General features: G+C 45.8%; 1 protein-coding gene across 7 annotated transcripts in view; it reads left to right on the plus strand.

The window, feature by feature from the left end:
• The window catches only part of KBTBD12 (kelch repeat and BTB domain containing 12), a 58,056-nt gene that overhangs the window by 30,969 nt on the left and 3,338 nt on the right, over positions 1–23,749 (plus strand). For 6 of the 7 annotated variants that reach the window (XM_057554548.1, XM_057554549.1, XM_007179187.2 and 3 more), the window contains one exon: positions 8,574–8,771. In XM_057554548.1, the coding sequence (XP_057410531.1) occupies positions 8,574–8,771 (198 nt within the window). Of the gene's footprint in view, positions 1–692; positions 775–8,573; positions 8,772–23,749 lie in introns of those variants that run through there. The other variant, XM_057554550.1, reaches the window with a different exon arrangement.

The following is a 23,749-nucleotide window of genomic DNA, read 5'->3' on the forward strand; positions in this document are numbered from 1 at the left end:
CCATCGAGGGGCAGACACCCTGCCTCACTCTTGTCTGTGTCTTCTGACAGCCGCCGGGCCTGCTCCACATGATAGGTGCTTACAAACGTCAGCTGACTGAATTGACCTTTCTATCCTGCTCTTCCATCAGGGCAAAAGCCTCAAAAATCATCAGAGTTACAGGTTGTGGAGAATTTTTTAAAGCAGTGACTTTTCACTTCCCTGCCCGAGGAGCCAGCTAATAGCAAGTCTCCCCATGCGGCTACGGGTGTTGTTTTCTCCAGCGGACAGCGCTCTGCCCCCGCGCACAGCACTCTGCCCCCGCGCACCACGAGGGGTGTTACACAGAGGGTTCCAGTTACTGCAGTAAATGCATGTCAGAGATCAGTCGAGAGGTGAATTACGTTGTGAGATACAAGGACCAAGTTTCACCGTGGTTAAGGTTTTGCCTTTTTCTTTCTTTTGATAAAATTCTGGAGACTTCCCTGGTGGCGCAGTGGTGAAGATTCCGCGTTCCCAGTGCAGGGGGGCCCAGGTTGGATCCCTGGTCAGGGAACTAGATCCCACATGCTGCAACTAAGAGTTCGCATGCCACAACTAAGGAGCCTGCCAGCCGCAACTAAGACCCTGCGCAACCAAACAAATAAATAAACATTAAAAAATAAATAAATAAAATTCCAAACAGTTTTTTAATAAATATAATTTTTCCTCAGATTACCCAGGCTGTTCATTAAAATGGCAGATTCCTGGCCCTCACCCTTGGCCAATTCTGGGCTAGTGGGTCTGAAGTGGGACCTGGGGATCTGAGCTGTGGGAAGCGTCAGGCGATTCTAGTGGGAATGCCTACAGGACTGCACGTTGAGAAACACAGATACTGGGAGGAAAGGAAGAGGTGACATCATGTTAATGGAGGTTTTATACGCTCAAAATATTGACTACGCTTATGGTACATAATCGGGCCCTGAGCTGGCTTTTAGGGGAGACCCAGAGATGAAGAGGCAAGGTGTCTTCCCCTGGACAGCACGTGTGTTCCAGGAAGCCAGGTCGGGCCATTGGTCAGAGCGTCCTGTACTCACAGGTCATCAGAGCAGGCTGTTGGGTACGTTCTGAACTCACTCCAAGAGCGTTCTGGGCTTAGAGACACACTTCTTAAGCTCAGGTTGAACAAGGAAAGAAATGTACTTTTTCAACGGCCGAAGAAGTTCTCCAGGGAATGCCAGTGTCTGCTTTATTCTGAGAAAAGACTTGGATTTGAACTACACTGAATGACTCACCACGTTTTTGCTGTCAGTGTCCATGAAATGTATTTGCAGTTAATCCTATGAAGGATTTTCACCTTGATTATCTGGCACCCTCAGTGGGAACCCAGAAATAAGTACTCTCAGAGGCCAAAGTTTGCCTATGGCTCTCAAATCGCAACTTAGCTTTAGTCATTTTCATCACTGACATCCTACAACTTCACAGAGAGTGGGCAGTTCCACATTTCATTGTGACAATTAGTGAGAAATTGCACTCTATTCAATCAATGTATAATTGCAATGCTGTATTATAATGGTTTCATATTTGTCTTTGATTTCTCGGTAGACTGTGTCTTATGGAAAAAAAAACAATACTTAAACTTGTTATTCTCTAACATGTAGTACGGATATAAAGTGGATAGCCAAAATATGCTTACAGACTGCTTAAAACTAACTAGAAGTTTAAAGTGTTTCTGATGCTGAAATGAGAGAATGTTCGGAAGCTTCTACAGTGTGAAAACCCCTGATGGACAGAGATGATAATGTTACTGAGAACAGACGAGAAATGTCTTAGGAGGATGTTGTTCGGGCCTCTGACTTGTTGTTTATGTTTGCAGAAAAGCATAAGGGAACACAGCCAAAGCCTTGTGCTACTACACGTTCTATGCTTTGCTTTTATGAAAAGAGGTAAATTGCTAAAAGCCACACCGATAGCAAGAATTTTGTTCAACAAAGCAAATCTTAGGTATGTCTCCATGTAGCCTAGTGTATAGAACCATCTATGTCCATAGCATATTGTGAAAACAGATCGTATTGTTACTTCTGAATCCTTAAGAAAATGTTAACTCTGGAATCGTCAATTCACTACGGCAGGGAATAACGTAATATATGTTTTAAAACAGCATGAAGACTTGAAATGGAAAAACTTTGATGCTTTGAAGAAGATATCAATTATTTTAAAATCCTGTCATTTTGAGTAAAATGTATTATCTTCAACTAGTTTATCCTACTTTATACATGTGATCATTTTTTTTAATCACTCCCTTCCTTCACCTGTTCTTGGGTAAATATAGAAATGAGCACAAATTATCACTTTCTGTAAATCATTTTATTTACACACAAGCTAAATACACCAAAGACTTATTAAGATCTTTTTTTTTTCGGCCATGCCATGCGGCTTGTGGGATCTTAGTTCCCCAACCAGGGATCAAACCTGGGCCCTGGTAGTGAAAGCACCAGAGTCCTAACCACTGCACCGCCAGGGAAGTCCCAAGACCTTTTTTCTACAGTAGTTATTCAGCACATGCTGTCAAGCCTCCTTTAGAAGAAACTCAGGGAACAGAAGGATGCATACTTGGCCTTCGTACTTTACATCTTGTGTGTCTACATTTGCAAGGTGTGGAATATATTTGATTAATGGTTCTTTGCAGGGTCACTTGAGAGAAGTATTAGTATAAACTTGGCCTGTGTCCTGTTAGGTTATGTCCAGCCCAAGTTAAGGGAGGTTAGTGATTGTTCAGGCAGGCAGACCTGGGGGAAAAAGGAGCCCAACAACAGACACCAACAATTTCTCTCCATATCTGGGCTGAGAGTCCTGTATCCTTAAGAAGATAATGTTTATACTCTGACAGGAAGTGAGTTTTCAGCTGCTTGGACTCAGCGCTTGACACATTCTGGAAAGCTAGTCATCGCTTTTTGTTCTGACAAAAGAGCGTAGGAAGAAAAAAAAGTACCCGGGATGCAGGTGAGGAGCTGATCCATTCACGCACTCAGTTATGTTTTCTTGCCTGTCTGCCCGGGTGCAAAGCGCGGGGCGCACAGATGTGGATTAGACACTCTTCTGCCCTCCAGTGACTCACAGCCTCATCAACAGGGAAACGCACACGAAGATAAGTAAGAGCAGCACTACTTATAGGAACCTTGATCTCTGCTCAGAGGGCGGCAGAGGCTCCAGGAGGGAATGGCCGCTGGCAGAGGTACGAAGGCTTTCCTAGGGGCGGCTACTGAGCTGAGCCTTGAAAGAGGAGTTTGTCACGTTGGGGAGGAGAGGCCAGTCCAGGCAGAGACCAGCCTAAGCGAAGGCCTGGAGATGAATAACCTCACTGCTTGGGGAACTGCAGGCAGCTGGGAGAGCCTGGAGCACAGGGTGCTGGGGGCAATGGGAGGGGAAGGAAGGTGAGGACTGGGCAGTGCGGTGGCCGGTCGTCAAAGCTCTGTACACCTACGGGGGAGGGACAGGCCTGAGATGTCTGAGGGGTCCTGTCGGCGGAACTGGGTGACGAGCAGGCGTGGGGACAGTGTGACCCTAGTCTGAGCTTGTGGCATCTGCACTCGGGCTCCCACCCACGGCCCCAGGCTCTCCCTCCCCGCTGTGGGCTCAGCTCTTGGACCTGCAGGACAGGCTGGGGAAGTGGGATTGGGAAGAAACAAGGAAAAGATGGGCCCAGAATTGGAAAGAACTGACAGGCGAGGCGCATTGAAATCCGAGGCCCAGGGCTGGGCCGGACGGAAGCCCAGGGGTCATCCGGAATCAGTGGAATCCCACAGATGGGACAGCGCTTCTGTAATTGCAGCTTATTTGGCACCCAGGGCTCAGTGCCAGAACTTTCTGGTCAACTGTCTACATTTCCTCTTGGAAATGATACGACATTTCAAGCACTTGAGTTTCCCTCCAAAATCAAGCAAATCCAGGCTCTAACCAGTGGAACTTGGTCTGCCCTTTCGGCTCTTTTATTTGATTTTCCTGGTCGCCTGTTTTGAGGAGCAAACAGAAGGGAGATGGACATTTTCTTAGCAAGAAAAGGCTGGCGAAGGACAGGGAGGGGTTAGTGGGTGAAAAGGGTACGCGCACACGAGAGAGTGCCACCACCTGTGTCCTGTGAGCCCGACACACCTAGACAGGCCTATGGCGTGACCCGGAAGTTTGTAAAAGGCAGATGAGCCTACTTTCCACCCTGTTCTGAAGGGCTTTTTTTCTGAAAATACCCAAGAGAGCCCTGCGTTAACTAAGAATGGACAAGAAGCTAGGTCGTGTCTTCTAGGGCTTTAGGCTCCAAATCTGGAGCTCCGAAATGAGTGAAGAAGAAAACCAGAGAGCAGACAACCAGGGTGCGAAGGACATTGTCGCGAGCATTATATTAGCGTGAAGAGACCGTCTTCCACACGTGAGCCAGAGCGGCCCCTCCACCCAGACACGGGGGCAGCCTCACTCCTGGAAGCCCACAGGCTGCAAAATCCTTGTCTGTCTCCTATGCTGCCACCTGACAGCTCCTACCCCTCTCAAGTGTTTGACCAGTGCATTACTCTGATCCATCGTGTCAGCGAAACTTTCTCCCCACCTGAAGGCTCAGCTTATTTCTCAGCCCTTCAGCCTCTGATCAGCTCTATCCAACCTCAAAGGAAACATTTAAGAGAGCTTCGCCCCTACAGCCATCAATCATAGATGTAGCGGACAATTAAATTGAGAGCGAGCAAACCTAAGACCAGCGGCTTCAGTGAGCCGTGCTTTACTTACACAATGTCCTGGAACACGAAGGAGGAAGAATGACCATCACATGGAGTGCATGGGAAGAACTAAAAGGAAATTCCTATCATAGTACTTGGGAATAGTTTACAGCACATGTCCATCCTCCTCAGCCTTCTCCGCCTTTACATAGTTACCTATTAAGTTAACCTTTGCAACAACTTATGAAATTGGAATTATTATCCGAAACTTACAGATGAGAAAATTGAGACTTAGAGAAATTATACTGACCAAAGTTGTCCAGCTATAAGTGGTGACACAGGCATATGAACCATGGTCTGTTTCCAAAAGCCCACATGCTTTTTCCCTGGCCCATGGGAGCTTACAACAGTGAATATATTATTAAAGCTTGTTGAGCCATGCAAGCAACTTTGGGAGCTGGGCAGAACTGCTCCAGACTCACCCTCCCCTTTGGGGTGCAGCCTACCACCTGAAGGCAGGAAAGAATAAGCCTGCCACCTGAAGGCAGGCCTGCAGGGAGAAGGATGTCAGGAACCAGCCCCGCTGTGTTCAAGGCCCCATGGACAGCAAGTCCTAGAGGATGCCAGGGAAGGACCACGCCCCCGCCCTCGGCCAGCGCCCGGCCAGGCTTGGTGTGGGGAGATGGTTCCTCCCACACCCTGCAGAGGGAAAGACTCTATGACCACCAAACACAAGGAGAGCAGGTCTTCATCTTGGCAGAAATGAAAGAGGAGAGAGAAGCATCTTCTTCTATGATCCACACCCCCCGACCCCACCAAAAAAAACTAAAGTATATATTTTGCACTGGAGGTCCACTGGGGTATGGCTTGCAAAGATAACTTCTATTTGCCTGTTTTTGAATAAAGGAAAGTCAGGCTCAGAGGTTCTGATGGCATATAAATTAAAGATATGAGGTATCTCATTGAAATTCTAAAGATTTGCTGATCCTACCCCAGGATCAAAAGAGTTCTCTTGTAGTGCTGGTGCTGACTTATTAATAAAGACCGTGCTTTTATTTGACTATTTATCTAATCAGCATTCACTTTCAGTTTAAGCTCATTAAGTCGCTGGTAACAGAGTGGTGCTGAGAGTGTACTTGGTGGTAGAATTACATCCAAGTGAGACAGAGTGTGTGTTCAGGGGCGGACGGTCAGAAACAAAGGCAGAGCCTGCAAGCCCGTGTCACCCGAGTGGAGCCTGTGAACTGCCTGACAACCAAACAGAAAGGGCACCTACGTAAAAGTTTAGTTTTGTAGCGTAAGGGCTGAACGTTATAATTAAATACACTTAGTAAAAGGGAACCGAAAATGACAAGCACTCTAATTATTTCAACAACCGAGAGAATAATACCCATTCTTTATATGCTTTACGTTGGGGAAGCTTTCTTAACGGGCTTTTATGTGAACTTCTGATTACGCCCAGGTTGCTGGCTGCTGGGTGTGCCCAGACTGGCTCTGAGCAACTTGCATTTCATGTTCGCCCCCACTGACTGGTCTTCTAAAGTGCTCGTAATATAAACCAGCCTAATAGTATCTCTTACGGAGCAGGTGGCTAAATCATCTTGTTCTTACCTGATGGGTGGTTGCCATGGTCAACTGCTACAGATAAATCCTCTTCTTTAAGCCCATCCTGGCACACAGATAGGAAATTCCACTTTTTGTTGGACTAAGAAGCCTCCAGCCGCCCCAGTGCCACACTGGAAGAGGGCCTGTGAACAACAGAGTGTGCAGTTAACTGAGGCCGGTGTGTCCCCTCCTTGGAAACGCTGCTGCTCAGACTTGGCACGGTAACGGGCTAAATTATTTATCCAGGCGGAAAAGAGGGAAAGCAGCTAAGAGCTTCCTGAGTTTATAGCCTTGATCCCTGGGTTCGTACTGAGACAGGAAACAGGTCAGGCTCCATAGGCAAAGAGAACAAAAAGGTTCCCTCTGAAGTCCTCTTATGTCTGCATGAGTCCCAACCAGGGTGAAAATAAGCTGTTCCCATCAATCTTCTCGGATTCACTGAGTACCGTGTGTCAGGCACTGTGAGATATAAGACAGATGAAAAGTGGTCTTTGCCCTCAGTGAGCCTGTAACACATCCACTAGGCCAGAGGAAGCCGAGGAGAAGTTAACTTTCTGGTTCATTCATTCCAGACCCGCACATGTCAGGCACTGTGCTAGGTCCTGGGGTGCAGCACTGAAGGAAGGTAGGAAACCATATGATGATGGACGGAAGGACCATCCAACCAGCATGATGATGGGAAAGGAATTAAATAACACAAAAGAGGAAATGCCATGAGGTGTCACGTGATTAATCTCTAAGTGACACATTGGGTAAAGGCCATGTGATGAGAGCAGTCTCGGTTCTGGTCTTGGTGTTGCTATAAACAACAGAGCCAAGCCCTCACCCACACCCCACTGCACTGACCCTTCCAGGACCCTCCACGGGTAGCCTGAGGCCAGCACTCTCCCAACTTTGATTGGTCGTGTAGACCAAGTCACCAGATTGGGTCTGCATGGAATGAGGTCACCGATGAGAGGACTGTCTCTCCTTCCAGGGGATTCACCTCCATCCCAGGAGCCACGCTTCAGATCAGGAAATATAGCCCTGACATTTAAGACCTTTCATTGTGGTACAAAAAAGGTCACCTACAAACTTGTGCTTCTTATTACAGTGGATCGGAAATTCTTATGCCATTACTTTCCCATGGAGCGTTGTACTTAAAGTCACAATTATGTAAATAATATTTCTGCTACTTGTGACAGTCTCTGGACTTCTGAGTGTAATTTGTATCTCTTTTAAGGTACTTGTCATGATGTCACTATCTGTTTATTTGTGTATATGGCCCTTTGCACCCCATTAATTTCTTTTTTTTTTTAAGATTTTTTTTGATGTGGACCATTTTTAAAGTCTTTATTGAATTTGTTACAATATTGATTCTGTTTTATGCCTTGATTTTTTGGCCGCGAGGCATGTGGGATCCTAGCTCCCCGACCAAGGATCGAACCCTCACCCCTGGCACTGGAAGGCGAAGTCCCAATCACTGGACCGCCAGGGAAGTCCCCACCCCATTAACTTCTTAACGGCAAGAAACATACCTCACTCATCTTTCTCAGCTCCTCATCACGAGCATGCTGCCTTGCGTGTAACAGGTAATCAGGGAATATCTATTGAATGAACTGTGTCACTTAAAAATGGAAGACACATCACACATTTGTGTTTGGGGCTTCCCTCTGACCCTCAAACCTGAAATTTACCAAAGATTGGCCCTGCTCTAATGGGGAAAAATTCCTGCCACTTAAGAAAAGAGGGAGAAGGACTTCCCTGGCGGCCCAGTGGTTAGGACTCTGCGCTTCCACTGCAGGGGGCCCGGGTTCGACCCCTGGTTGGGGAACTATGATCCCGCATGCCGTGCGGAGTGGCCAAAAATAAAAAATAAAATAAAATAAACAAGAAGAGAAGGAGAGACAGGCTGGCAATGATGGGGATGGAAAGGATGTTTGCCTCTCTAGCCAGGTCTGTGGAATCATAATGAACAGGAAGGCAGATGTCAGAACCGGGTCACCCTCACATTCAAACCGGAAATTCTTCCTCTAAAGGGAGGGTCATTGTGTGAGCCAGTGTTGGATGTTGTAGGTTATAAAGCCTGTGCTGGAATCAGCCTCATGGGTGAGCACAAACAGAACACTATGGATAAAACGAGATTAGCCTTGGCTATGGAGTGCACAGTAAACATTACCATTGCTTACAAATTATCTCAGAAGAAGCACCAGGCAAGAGGAGCACACCAAGGTCCATGAGCCTGAGACACAGACCCTGCAGAAAGGGGGCACTGCCCACGGGGACGTCTCAGCTCTGGTCACCTCCTTTCTGTGTCACCCTCTGCAGGTGGAATCGGCTGCACAGGTCGAGACAAGGGTCAGGTTCGTAAGTGCCTTGACGTGGTGGAGATCTACAACCCGGACGGGGACTTCTGGAGGGAGGGCCCACCCATGCCCAGCCCCCTGCTCTCACTTCGCACCAATTCTACCAATGCAGGAGCCGTGGACGGGAAGCTGTACGTCTGCGGGGGCTTCCACGGAGCAGGTACTGGTCGAGTTTTAAATGTTTTGTAACCTCCTTTGATGTCGATTTTGACCTCCCTTAACTGACCCAATGAATAATCCTAAGAGCAGGGTGGGCACTGGCAGAAGCAGTGACCTTGGGCGACTCACCAACCTCTGACCTTGGGTTTTCACGTCTACAAAGTGGGGCTACTCCCTCCACGGGCTGTCATAAGAATTAAGTGAGATCTGGTCTGTAATGTGTCTGGCACACAGCAGACACACAATAAATATGAGTTGAACACGACAAGAGGAGAAATGGGGGAGAGAAGGCTAATGCCAGATTGTAGGACTAAAGGAGAGATTTAAAAATATGAAGAGGGACTTCCCTGGTGGGGCAGTGATAAGACTCTGTGCTCCCAATGCAGGGGGCCCAGGTTCAATCCCTGGTCGGGGAACTAGATTCCACATGCTTTCGGCAACTGAGAGTTTGCATGCCGCAAGTAAGGAGCCCACATGCTGCAACTAAGGAGCCCGCCTGCCGCATCTAAGACCTGGGGTAACCTAAATAAATAAATAAATATTTTTTTAAAAATAAATAAAAATATAAAGAACACAGGGAAATAGGGGAATGACCAGAAACGCGGGGGTTTAGCTCTGCATTTATTGATCTTTACTGAAATCCTGCCCTCGGAAAACTCTCTTACTCCCCATTACTGACACGAGAAATAAATTGCTTGAAAGCCTTTCTAAGATAATACCTAATCTACGTGTTTATTACCAAACTCAGCTTCCACATATCTAATTGCTACCATCATTGCAATCTACAGTACGGATTTATAGTTTTTTAAAGTAACGGAGATTTTTATTCTTTATTTTATTTTTTAAAATATTTGTTTATTTAGGGCTTCCCTGGTGGTGCAGTGGTTGGGGGTCTGCCTGCTAGTGCGGGGGACACGGGTTCAGGCCCTGGTCTGGGAGGATCCCACATGCCGCGGAGCAGCTGGGCCCGTGAGCCACAATTGCTGAGCCTGCGCGTCTGGAGCCTGTGCTCCGCAGCGGGAGAGGCCGCGATGGTGAGAGGCCCATGCACCGTGATGAAGAGTGGCCCCCGCTTGCCACAACTAGAGAAAGCCCTCGCACAGAAACGAAGACCCAATACAGCCATAAATATATAAATAAATAAATAATTTAAAAAAAAAAAAAAAATTTGTTTATTTATTTGTTTATTTTGGTTGGCTGTGCCGGGTCTTAGTTGTGGCACACGGGATCTTGTAGTCGAGGCATGTGGGCTGTTGGTGGTGGCATGCAGAATCGAGTTCCCCAACCAGGGATTGAACTGGGGCTCCCTGCCCTGGGAGCACGGAGTCTTACCCACTGGACCACCAGGGAAGTCCAGGGAGATTTTTAATTATGCACAAATTTAATAAGTAACTGTCTCCAAAGTTTGATTAGTTGTATCAGTAAGTAAGGCAGAATGCAGTTACAGTAAAAATGACTAACAGTTTAATTCTAACCTTCCTAATAGAAGTACTAGGCCAGGACATATCCAGGAAAAACATGCCCCAGGAGTACTTACAATTTTGGAAGCATGCCCAATTAAAATAGCGCTGTCCCTGCAGCAAAACCAAGCCTGCTATACACCTCCCTTCATTTTTAAAGCACATAATTATATGTAAGTTAAAGAATAAAGTTTTCCTTAGAAATTAAAAGAGACTTAGGAGGTATTTGAACCAAATACAATGAGTGGACCTTATTTGGCTCTTGATTCAAACAAATCTTCTGGAGAAAGATATTTTTCAGGTAATCTGGGAAATCTGAGTGTGGACTGGAGTATTAGATGATATTAAGGATTGTTAATTTTGTCAGGTCACAATAATAATGGCACTGTAGTTTTACATGAAAGAGGAAGAAAAAGGAAAAACGTTATGAACGACGAGAGACTGTGTAGAAGTTTTCATGGATGAAAATGATATGCTGTCTGGAACTTGTGTTAATCTACTCCAGCAAATATTTTTTAAAAAGTGAATGGGGATGGGGGGCAAGAATAGATTTTACAACGTTGGAAAAATGTTGATCATTGTGAAAGCTGGATAATGGCTACAGGGGCTTTCTTTACTAGATTTTTTTTTTCTTTCCGTGCCACTCAGCTTGTGGGATCTTAGTTCCCTGACCAGGGATCGAACCCCAGGCCCTTGGCAGTGAAAGCGTGGAGCGCTAACCACTGGACAGACAGGGAATTCCCTATTTACTGGTTTTTGTATTCTTGAAAGTCCCCATGATAAGAAGCTTCAATTTTTCTTTCTCTATTTGTTCTTCAGAGAACTTTCCAAAACTTTTTTTTTAACGGTTCTAATATCTTTTATATTACACATCACATGCTTGTGTAAAGGTAGTAACCTGTCACAGTAGCAGGAAACATGGCAGGGCATGGAGATCTTGTAAAGACCCTTGTTGGAGCCCCGTGAGTGAGGAGGCCTTGGAGGAGACAGGAGAGCGCCCAGGTGCTGAACCACTCGCCATCCCCCACTCCACCCCAACTCCCACCAGGGTACTGCTCTCCATCCCCTGGCTGCGGGCTTTCTCTTGACCAGAAGAGAAGGGCAGAGAATACAGAGGGCGGCCTCAGGACCTCCAGAGCAGTGGGGGGTAATTACTGTCTAAGGATCTAGAAGATACTCTCTTTTGTCTTGTTTCCTTGTCTTATCTTCCTTTGTATAATACTGAGTTAGAGAATTGACATCCCCAGTTTTTCAAGAATGCCTGAACTCACGCTCTGAGCCAATGTCTTTTCTTGGAACTCTAATGGACTAATAATGCTTCCAGCCAGAGGGAAAGGGATTTACTATGCGAGCTCTCAAAGTCCCTTTTAATTATTTGGTTTTAAGATGGAAGATTGTCCGGGATTAGCTGAGTGAGTTGTCAATGGGGTTTTACAGAAAACAGAACAATTGCATAATAGCGTGCCCATTACGAACTAGAGATCTCACCGTCAGACCTAAAAACAGGCACTGAATTTTCTCTCCTTGTGTGACACAAACCTACTCATCCCATTTATTTACTCAAAAAACCACAGTCAAGAAAGTACTCTTTTAATCTGTTTAGTTAATTCCATAAAAATGTATTGAAACAAACAGTTTAGGCACTTGGGCTACAATTTTGAGACACTCAACGGTTGATGGGACAGATAGACACCAAAACACGTAATAAACATAGTAATTGGATATTGGTTAAAATAGTAGGTTGAACACCTTCATTTTCTCCCACGTCCCACGAAAATGACAGTAAATGGAATGAACACAGCCAGACAAAGAGAAGAGGAGAGAAGGCAACAGCAACACAGTTTTGGAAGCAGGAAAGCAGATGGATGAGTAACTGCCCAGACATGAGACAGTTCAGTGCTAACCTGGCAACAGGAGAGGAAGCCCGAACCACAGAACCCCAAGGAGTCTTGGGGGTGGACGACAAGTCTGGAAGAGGGAATGAGGGTGACGCTGAAAACACGAGGACAGCGGCAAAACAGGAAGACCCTCATCTCCCGCCCTTCCCTCGACCCTGAGATAAAGCCCCTCCTGCACCCCAACAAAGACCGAAGCTAAGGATGGGGGTGGGGCAGGCAATCAGTACCAACAACAGGGAGCTGAAGAGAACAGCTACATACTGAATCTTGAGATCATCAGCTTTCTTCCTTTTCTGGCTCCCAGACGTGGGCAGCCATAACCTCCAGGCAGGAGACTGGAAGATTCTTCTTTGGGGATCTGACCAGCCCCAAAATAAGGCAAAGCCAAATCACCCCATAGAGAACCTCACAGAAAAGGCTTCTGTGGTATCCCTCTCTTAAAGATGAGCAAACAGCTGGGGCTCATCAGACCTTTGAGGAAAGCATGTACAGAAAAGACAGAAATCAAAACATAAAGAAGAAAAGCACCTGGAGGAAACAGGCTGTGCCAGGAGGAGAAGCGTCCTCGGAGAGATGAAAGAAAACGTCTGTCAGCGCAACAGGAAAAGGATACTTAAAAGAGTTCTTGGAGGTTAAAAATATGAGAGCAGAAATTATATATACAATAGAAAACTTGGAGTGTAGAGTGGAAGAAACTTCTCAGGAAGCAGAGCAAAAAGCAATTAGATAGAAAATGAGAGAAAGAGAAAGTAAGTCCATGAGGTCCAATGGTTGAATAGGAGTTTCAGTGAAAAATAAACAGAGAAAATGGAGGGACAAAACATCTATGAAATAAATTAGGAAAATTTCCCAGAACTAAAGTTACCAGTTGAAAGGAAACACCTCATCCCCAGCAGCGTGGAAGAAAACGGACACGAAGTAAAGCACATCCCTGCAATGTCACAGAATGCCGGGGACAAATGAGGAGCCTGAAAAGCTGCCGGAGAGAAAGGACTCATCTCGTAGAAAGTGTCAGGAATCAGAATAGCACCACACTTAGGAAACATGACACTGGAAGCTAGAAGAAAATTAAGCTAAGGCCTTCAAAAACCCTAGAGGAAAGTTATCTTCTACCTACACTTCTGTACCTGCTGAACCTCTAAGTGTGGGAGCAGGTTTTCAGACATGCAATGTTCCCAAAATTTATCTCCTGTGCTCCCTTCTGTTAGGTTTTGCTTCACCAAAAACGAACACCTAAGCCAAGTACTAGTGGACAGGGGGCCAGGAGACAGGATTAAACACAGTGGAGGGAAGGATGTTGAGGGGAGATCCAGGGATGACAGCTTGTACAGTGGCCTGAACAGCCAGTTCAGAAGGCAGCTGGTCAAAGGCTCTGGCGGGGGGGGGGGGGGGGGGGACTTCCAGAAGAGAAAACTGATCAAACCTTAATGTTCTGCAAGATTTAGACACTTGGAGAAGAGCAATGAAAACTAACAAAAATAAAACAATTGACTTGAGAGGAAACAAAGAGTTGTGCAGGAAAGGAGTGTGCCACCCGGTCATGTGTGAATAGCATTGATAACAATCACGTCTAATCATGTCAGTGGTAAACACGGAGCCTCAACTGTTCGGGGGAGTGGGGCAGACACGGTGGGGATGTGGAAGAAAGCTGAAACCACATTTTCTACAGTGGAAGTCAGGAGTGCATGGCTTCATCTGAGAAATCAAGAAGTTGCAATAGGGACTTCCCTCATGGTCCAGTGGACGCGGGTTCGATCCCTGGTCGGGGAACTAAGATCCTATGGGCCACGGGGCAACTAAGCCCGCGTGCCACAACTACTGAGCTCAAGCGCCTCAACTACAGAGAAGCCCGCGTGCCGCAAACTAAAGATTCCGCGTGCCTCAGTGAAGATCCCATGTGCCGCAACTAAGACCCGACACAGCCAAAAAAATAATAATAATAAAAATAAAGAAAATAATTTTTTTTTTTTTTAAAAAGAAGTTGCAATAGTATAAAATATGTTATTGACAGATGACAGTGTTCAGTGCCAGAAGAATCAGCCAGGTTGAAAGGCAGAAAATGGGGAGGTGGGTAGGAGACAACCATTTTTAAGGCCTGAACCTTGTTAAGCTGTTTGGCTCTTTAAATCGTGCGCGTGTATAACTGATAAAACAAAAGCAAATTTGAGATACATAAATAGAGTACATGTAAGAGAGGAACAACGAGGGGAGTATTAAGGAAAATATTAGCAGGTGAGCCTGCTGGGAAGTAATCCTCTGTGGGTCTCATGCATCTCTGAGCATCTGGGAGCAGAGACACTGCCTGCCTTTGTTCCGGACGACCCTTTCAAGCGTGTCTGTACAGCAGACAACCTCAGAAGAGAGAGACAGTGTCTCCCTCCACCGCAAGGGCCATTATAAAAGCTTCCGGTTCCTAAGCTTAGGGCTCCCCTCCTACAAGGCAGCCCACTGATTGTACAGGTGTCGCCTGACACTCTCCATGCTGCCCTGTGGGATTTGCGGCTCAAATAACTGTACTTTTAAAATGCAGACACGCTGGCTGCTGCTGTTGCTACGAGTGACCCTGTCCTTCCTCTATGACAGGAGTTTCGTGTTGTAAAGTCTAAGACTCTTCACAGTTCTTCACAGAACTGTTGAGTTCTTTGACTCAGCAGAGGAAAGACAGAATCAAAAACTCTGTTCTCGACCCCCAGCACAGAGTGAGGAAGCCAACATTATGTTTCCAAAAGATCAGAGCTCATAACACCAACTCTTCACACACTTACAGAATATAGAAGAGGAGGGAACATTTCCCAACTCTTTCTATGAGGCCAGAATTTCCCTGATACCAAAACTGGACAAAGACATGCCAGAAAACTACGGGCCAATATCCCTTATGAATACGGTTGCAAAAATGCTCAGTAAAATACTAGCAAGCTGAATGTAGCAACATACAAAAAGAATTATGCATTCTAACCAAGCAGGCTTTATGCCAGGAATGAAAAGTTGGTTCACCGTACAAAAATTAATCAGTGTAATACACCGTATTAGGCAGACCTGCTCTAAAAAAAGAAAGTTACAGAAAATTCTTCAAATGAAAGGCAAATGGTATCACTGAGAAACTTGGAACCTCAGGAATCCAAGAAGACAAAGAGAAATAGTGAATACCCGGGTAAATATAATGGACGTTTTTCTCCTCTTCAATTCTTTAGCACATGAATGGCAGTCGACAGCAAAAAGTTTAACACTGTCTGATAGTGTTCTCAGTGTGGGTTAGTGTTACACAGAGAGGGCTGTCTCCCTTGTGGTGACAATTAAACGTAATGGGGTAGGTAGGTTAAGGGACTAGATGGGAGTGAGGGGGGTTCCTGCACCCACTTGAAGTGATGAAGTATCAGTGAAATAGTCTGTTAAAAGTTACTGTACTCCTGGGCTTCCCTGGTGGAGCAGTCATTAAGAATCCGCCTGCCAATGCAGGGGACACAGGTTTGAGCCCTGGTCCAGGAAGATCCCACATGCCGCGGAGCAACTAAGCCCGTGTGCCACAACTACCGAGCCTGCGCTCTAGAGCCCGCAAGCCACAGCTACTGAGCCCACGTGTCACAACTACTGAAGCCCGCGTGCCTAGAGCCCGTGCTCCGCAACAAGACAAGCCACCGCAATGAGAAGCCCACGCACCGCAACAAAGAGTAGCCCCCGCTCGCCGTAACTAGAGAAAGCCCGTGCACAGCAACGGAGACCCAATGCAGCCAAAAATAAATAAACAAATATATATTTTTTAAAAAGTTACTGTAATCCTTAGAACAACTACCAAAAAACACACTATACAAAGAAGTATGCTTAAAAATTCAAGATAAATTAAAATGGGATATTTAAAATATTCACGTAATCCAAAAAGAAGAAGGAAAGGGGAAACAGAGGAGCAAAACATAAAAGAAATAATAAAACAGTGGACCTGAATCCCAGTGTGTTGATATTTACATGAAATACAGTGGTCTTTTTTTAATATATAAATTTATTTATTTATTTATTTATGGCTGCGTTGGGTCTTCGTTGCTGCGTGCAGGTTTTCTCTAGTTGTGGTGAGTGAGGGCTATTCCTTGTTGCGGTGCATGGTCTTCTCATCGTGGTGGCTTCTCTTGTTGCGTAGCGCAGGCTCTAGGTGCACGGGCTTCAGTACTTGTGGCTCGCAGGCTTCAGTAGTTGTGGCTCGTGGGCTCTAGAGTGCAGGCTCACTAGTTGTGGTGCACGGGCTTACTTGCTCCATGGCATGTGGGATCTGCCCGGACCAGGGCTCGAACCCGTGTCCCCTGCATTGGCAGGCGGATTCTTAACCACTGCGCCACCAGAAAGTCCCAATACAGTGGTCTTTATCAAATCATTTCACCTCACAGACCTTCCACTTACTTAATCTCATTTTTTTAAGTATTTTTCTTAAGAAAAAGAAAATAAAAAACTAATTTTCTTGAAAGCACCATTTCCTGTTTGAACTCCTGTGTATCTTGAAGGGTAAAACACATTCTATGTTTCTTATAAATAAGCCCAGGGAATTCCCTGGTGGTCTAGTATTTAAGACCCCACGTTCCCAGTGCAGGGGGCAAGGGTTCGATCCCTGTTCAGGGAACTAAGATCCCGCGCAATGCACGGCGCGGCCAAAGGAAAAAAAAAAGGCCCAGAATACTCAGAAGTTTGTTTATAGTCATTACTTGGGATGCCAATTACCCCTTGATCAAAAGTGGTTTTGTACATCCATTCCTTCAATCGGTGGAAAATATAAAATCTCTGATTAACTAATTGAATTTCCAGACAGCGGAAGACTGTTTCTGTGCCACGTGATTTTACAGTACGCCGATGTACCGCAGCGGGCAGCAAAGGACTTCCCCCATCCCAACCTCGTTCGCAGAGGCAACTGCACGTCCTCAGACGGTCGTGTGGCTTTGGTTCTGGTTTTGCCCAAACCGGGTCCCTCCTCTAAGAGGTGCTCACTGTGGTCGTGCCTTGGTGACACTCATCACCCTCTCCTTCCTGCTTGAGTCGGGGGCATCTGTATCACCCTTTTTGCTGACCGTTGGCTCCACCTCACTAGAGAGGGTAGGTAACACCCCCGCCTGAGGACAAGCCCACCAGCTGGACAGGCCAAGTCAGCCTGCGCTCAGTAACCCATTTTATGATTTATGATTGACTCACATGCCTATTCATTCAAAATGCAATGGAACTTGAGATGGCTTATAGAGAGGCACACAACACAATAAGATAGAAATTAAAATAAATCAGGGGACTTCCCTGGTGGCGCAGTGGTTAAGAATCCGCCTGTCAATTCAAGGGACACAGGTTCGAGCCCTGGTCCCGGAAGATCCCACATGCCATGGAGCAACTAAGCCCGTGTGCCACAACTACTGAGCCTGTGCTCTAGAGCCCATGAGCCACAACTACTGAGCCCATGTGCCACAACTACTGAAGCCTGCGAGCCTAGAGCCCGTGCTCCACAACAAGAGAAGCCATGACAATGAGAAGCCTGCACACCGCAACGAAGAGTAACCCCCACTCGCCACAACTAGAGAAAGCCAGTGTGCAGCAACGAAGACCCAATGCAGCCAAAAAAAAAATCAGGAAATGGGATGAAGGGAAAATAAAGACATATACACACCACTATATATAAAATAGATAAACAACAAGGACCTACTGTACAGCACAGGGAACTCTACTCAGTACTCTATAATGACCTATATGGGAAAAGAATTTAAAAAAGAGTGGATATATGTGTGTGTATAACTGATTCAGTTTGCTGCGCACCTGAAACTAACACAACATTGTAAATCAACTATACTCCAATATAAAATAAAAAAAATTTTAAAGAGGAAAAAAAGCAAGTCAGATGGGGGTAAAGTCGCCCGCGCTCTCGTGCACTGGCTGTATGAGGACCACCAGTTCATCTCTGGTCCCTCTAAAGGCCAGGGTTGAAAGGACCACACGCCCAGCTACGGATTTGCAGTGTCCTCAGAGGGGAACAAACCACTGCTAGAGGGGTACAGCTTTTAAACGTGCAGAATTTCTCCCCGTAGCCTCATATAGGGCACGGGGAAATGTCCTCAGTAATATTTCTGTAATAAATAAAATGCAAGTCAGCATTTCACCGAAGAGCATGTCAGAAAAAAAAAACCTCTATAAGGGACTAAAAGATATCCCACGCTTTCAGTTTTCTGACAGTCTCACTGAATTGAACAATGAGATCTAGACTAAGGTGGTGCTTCTCAAGTTTGTCCACTGGAGTATCTCCAACAACAGGGAGCAGCCCTAAGGCACGTGGGGCTACAGCTGAGGCGTCTGCCACACCCACAGCATGCCTTTGGCATTCTCATCTTCAAACGCTCACGTGAATTCTTTATTTGCTTCATATAAAATAACGTTTTCAACTGCTGACCCCTGGAGGCGGCCGGCCTCAGGGAGAGTTTCCTGACTCCTCGAGTGAGTAAGATGCTGCTGCATTAAGTGTCTGTTTTTGGAGAATTAACTGAACTGAAACGAGCTGACACTGAGTTCGGCCACCGGTTTCTTTTTTTTTTAATTTAATTTAATTTAATTTAATTTAATTTTATTTTATTTTATTTTATTTATTTATTTATTTATTTATTTATTTATTTATTTATTTATTTATTTATTTATTTATTTATTTATTTATTTATTTATTTATTTATTTATTTATTTATGGCTGTGTTGGGTCTTCGTTTCTGTGCGAGGGCTTTCTCTAGTTGCGGCAAGTGGGGGCCACTCTTCATCGCGGTGCGCAGGCCTCTCACTATCGCGACCTCTCTTGTTGCGGAGCACAGGCTCCAGACGCGCAGGCTCAGTAGTTGTGGCTCACGAGCTTAGTTGCTCCGTGGCATGTGGGATCTTTCCAGACCAGGGCTCGAACCCGTGTCCCCTGCATTGGCAGCCAGATTCTCAACCACTGCGCCACCAGGGAAGCCCACCAGTTTCTTCTTCCTTGTGAGAGGACAGCGTTTCAGGAGCCCAGGCTCACACACATGGGTAGGTACACAGCTCGCTCTCTGAGCTCCGTTAGGGTGGGAGCTTAGGAGACCACCGGGCTGGCCCACCGTGGTGTGTGCCCTGTCAGGCGGTCCTGGCGGGAGCCCGGACCCCCGGGGTGCCTTCTTCCTGAGTCCCCAGCCACACCCAAGTCTGGGACAACTCAGTACACTCTCCCCGTCCCAGTCAAGAAAGCTCACTCATTACCTTCTTTACTTCTTTGGCAGTAATGCAGTAATTTTCATTCCATGTAAACTAGAGATTTCTAGGAAAGATGATAATACGCATACATTGTTTAAAAAAATACATCTCCCCAATAAACACTGACATGAGCGAAAGGAAGCAAAATTAATGAAGAAAACTCTGTCTACTCTAAAATTTTACAAGCCCCAGCCTGCATTAATTTGAATAAAGACATTGCAAGTCTTCATCCAGCTAAACCAAAACAAAACGAAACAGAAACCCAGGTGTGTGAGTGGTAAAACACATGTTCCAAGACACCGGCAGTAAAGGAGCCAGAGAAGGCTCCTCCACCTCAACAGGAGGACGGGCAGGAAGAGGAAACGGTCGTCCTGGACGTCTGCCCCTCGATGGGCGGCCCCAGGGTCAGACCCGTCAGCCTCTCACCGCCAGGGCTCTGGGGGGAATGGTGGTTTCCAGCACTGACGCCTGCCAGCAGCCGCAGCGAGAAGGCCAGTGGCGGCCCCCAGCCTGACTGGGCCACCCACACCCCTCTCAGCTGCCCTCAAGCTGCCAAGCTACCTTCCGTCCAGTAAACCCCCACTTTGCTAAAGCCGGACAAACTTCGTGTCTGCTGGTGCCGCCAGGAACTCTAACGGACTCAACAAGCATGATTCCTTTTGCACTTAACAACACAACTCAGAGACATATAAAACAGAAACTACACAAACCACAAGATAAATGGATAAATCCTCAAGAACTGCATGGACTTTGAGACACCTGTCTCAGCAAGTCACAGACCCAAAAGATTTTTTTTAAAAAAACTAAAGGAAAAAAAGATTTTGAGCTTCGTGTCTACGTAAGTTTTTTTTTTTTTTTTTATAAATTTATTTGTTTTTTTTTAAGCATTATTATTTTTTTTTTTTTTAGTACTTTTTATTTATTTATTTATGACTGTGTTGGGTCTCTTAGTTTTCGTGTGAGGGCTTTCTCTAGTTGCGGCAAGTGGGGGCCACTCTTCATCGCGGTGCGGGGGCCGCTCTTCATCGCGGTGCGCGGGCCTTTCACTATCACGGCCCCTCCCGTTGCGGGGCACAGGCTCCAGACGCGCAGGCTCAGTAGTTGTGGCTCACGGGCCCAGTTGCTCCGCGGCATGTGGGATCTTCCCAGACCAGGGCTCGAACCCGTGTCCCCTGCATTAGCAGGCAGATTCTCAACCACTGCGCCACCAGGGAAGCCCTCTACGTAAGTTTTTAATTTAAGCTAATTACAATTAAATAAAAGTTAAAAATCAGCTCCTCAGTCTCACACTTCAAATGTGTCTAGTGGTTTCCATATTGGACACTGCAGATTACAGAACATTTCCCTTATCACAGAGTTGTATTGGACAGAGCTGATATCAAGAAGATGTGGTGTAAATATATTTATATTCCATGGAATATTATTCAGCATAAAAAAGAAGGAAATCCTTCCACTTGCCACACAAGGATGAACCTGGAGGACATTATGCTAAGTGAGATAATCCAGACACAGAAAAACAAGTACAATATGATCTCACTTGCATATGGAATCCAAAATAATCAAACTCACAGAAGCAGAGAGTAGAAATGGTGATTGCCAGGGACTTGGGGGAGGGGGAAATGGGGAGATATTGGTCAAAAGCTACAGACCTCCCATTATAAGGTGAAGACGTTCTGGGGATCTAATATATGGCTGGTGACTCTAGTTAATACTGGGAATTCCCTGGCGGTCCAGTGGTTAGGACTCGGTGCTTTCACTGCCGTGGCCCAGGTTCAGTCTCTAGTCAGGGAACTAAGATCCTGCAAGCCGCCCAACGCGGCCAAAAAAAAACAAAAAAAATACTGTATTGTATACCTGAAATTTGCTAAGTGTTCTCAACACATACACACACACATACACACGTAACCATGCAGGGTGATGGGTGTGTGAATTAGCTTGATTGTGGTGATGGTTTCACAGCGTGTGCACATCTCAATCATCAAATTGTGTACCTTAAACGTATACAATTTTTATTTGTCAATTGTGCCCCAATAGAGCTGGAAAAAGTAAATACTCACTTCCATACCTAATTTTGCAACATTTTCCTTAAAGAGGGCCTCCCAAGTCATATAAGTTTTGGGTCCCACAGAGCCTGTCTCCTCCCGCCTCATCAACAAGCTTCAGGAAACACAGTCCCACCACGTCCTTCTTCATTCGAAAGGGCTCAGTGGTCTCGAGCACAGGCTCTGAGGATCGCAGATCTGGGTGGGAATCCCGGCTCTGCCACTTCTAACCATGTGCCTGTAGGCAGGTCCTCTGAGTCTTAACCCTTAGTCTGAAAACAGGGGTAAACGGGTGCTCGCCCCACAGGGTGACGTGATACAACATCTCAGTGCAGCCGGCTCACAGTGAGCACAGCACACGCAGCCCACTGTAAGCACACACTGAGTGTCAGCTACGACTATTTTCTGGTGTTTTTGGAGTGAAGATTCATTCAGGAAATGCAGGTGAAAAAGGGCATTTTCAGACAAACAAAAGCTGAAGGAGTTTGCCGTAAGAAGACATCCCCTACAGTATGTACTTCAGGCATAAGGAAAATTGTCCCTGATGAAGTCTAAGATGCAGGAAAGAATGAAGAGCAATGCAAGTGTAAATACGTGGGTCATTCTGTGAGCATTTACTGTACAGAACAATAATAATAATGTCTTTCACAGTCTACAGACAGAATGAAAATGCACATCAACAAAGGCTAATACATTGGGAGGGAAGTAAATATAATTAAACTATTCTAAGGTGTTCCAAGAGGACGGTCAAGGTATTGATTAATCAGATCTTGGTAAGCTGGGTGTGCAAGTTTTAATCTAGGGTAACCCCCACCAAAAGAATAGAAATGGGGGGAATTCCCAGGAGATCCAGTGGTTAGGACACAGTGCCTTCACTGCCGGGGCCCAGATTCGATCCCTGGTTGGGGAACTAAGATCCTGCAAGCCACACAGCGTGGCCAAAAGAAACGAATACAAATGGGGTTTATAATTTCCGAATCAGTGGAGGAGAAGAAATGGAATGATAAAAAACACTCAGTCTAAAAGACAGCATTAAAGGAGAAAAGAAAGAACGAGTGAGACAAGGACGGTTCATAAATGGGATGTTAGATTTAAACCAAAATGTATCAGTTATTGCATTAAATGTAAATAGACTAAATGTTCCAGTTAAAAGACAAAAATTATCAGAATGTTCTTTAAAATTGTACCTTTTGCTAGTTATGATATTAGTCAAAAGAATTCTAATGCAACTTATTCTAGAGTAAGAGGGTCAATTAAATGATAAATTTAAAAATGATAAAATTTGTATTTTGTATTTGTATGAATACAAATATATGAAATATTTTATATGAAATATTTTATATGAAATTTGTATTTACTTAATATCTCAAAATGTGTACACTAAAAATTGACAGAAAAGGAGAAATAGACAAATCGATAATCTTAGTGGGATAGCTTCACACAGCTCTCTGAGTAACAGACAGAAGAAGCCCACAAAAAGCAGTAAATATGTAGACGATTTGAATAACATGACCTAATGGACATACATGAACAACGATAAAACCCACATCCTTTACAAGCGCACATAGACCATTTTCAAGTATTGATTGTTATATGCCAGGACTGGGCACTTTTCCATACTTTATCTCCTCTTATCATCATAAAGTTGTGAAACAGTCGTCTGGGCTGGAAATCTCCCATCTGCCCTCCCAACCCACTCACCCCTTCTCTATCTTACTCTGTGTCCTGCAAAGCCGACCTGTGTGGGCTGCATTCACAGGCTCCTTTCCCCTCTGGCCTCTGGTTAGGTTTAGCCAGAATTGTTGGGAGAAAGAAGGGTAGAATAAGGGTATTTGTTCTCCCCACCCCTCTGCAGGGCTGCCGGGAGGGTCCCTGGGGATGGCTAAGCTCCAGGCAGCTGCCCTCTCCAAGTTCCTGTTCCCACCCCTCCCCCTGCGGCCTTCCAGGTGGCAATGGCCCAGCTGCTCTTAGTCCTGGGGGCTGTGCCATCCCTCGTGGGTCTTCCTAAATGCTACCCACACCTTTCCAAACTCTCTTAAATTGCCCAGTTAGACTGTGCCATCTGTCTCCGGCAAGGACCCTGCCTGTGCCCCAGCATCCTGTCTGCAGTTAAGGAAACGTAAGCGCAGGGAGGCCAGTGACTCACACGAGGTCGTGAGACCTCCTCTCACAGGTGCAGAATTAAGGACAGGCTCCCCCCTTGCTGGCACCTTTAATAAATCGTTAGCACGACCCTGGCACACCCCTTCCACTTTAGACAACAGTATGCCCTGTCAGTGTGTCTGAATAACTCCTGAATGTGAGTGGTCACGTGGCCTTTCTTGGTTTCTTAAACATCAGGAACACTGTGTCTTCCACAGTACAGTATTC

This window comes from Balaenoptera acutorostrata, chromosome 10, assembly GCF_949987535.1.
Source record: "Balaenoptera acutorostrata chromosome 10, mBalAcu1.1, whole genome shotgun sequence".
In the NCBI taxonomy this organism is placed as follows: domain Eukaryota; kingdom Metazoa; phylum Chordata; class Mammalia; order Artiodactyla; family Balaenopteridae; genus Balaenoptera; species Balaenoptera acutorostrata.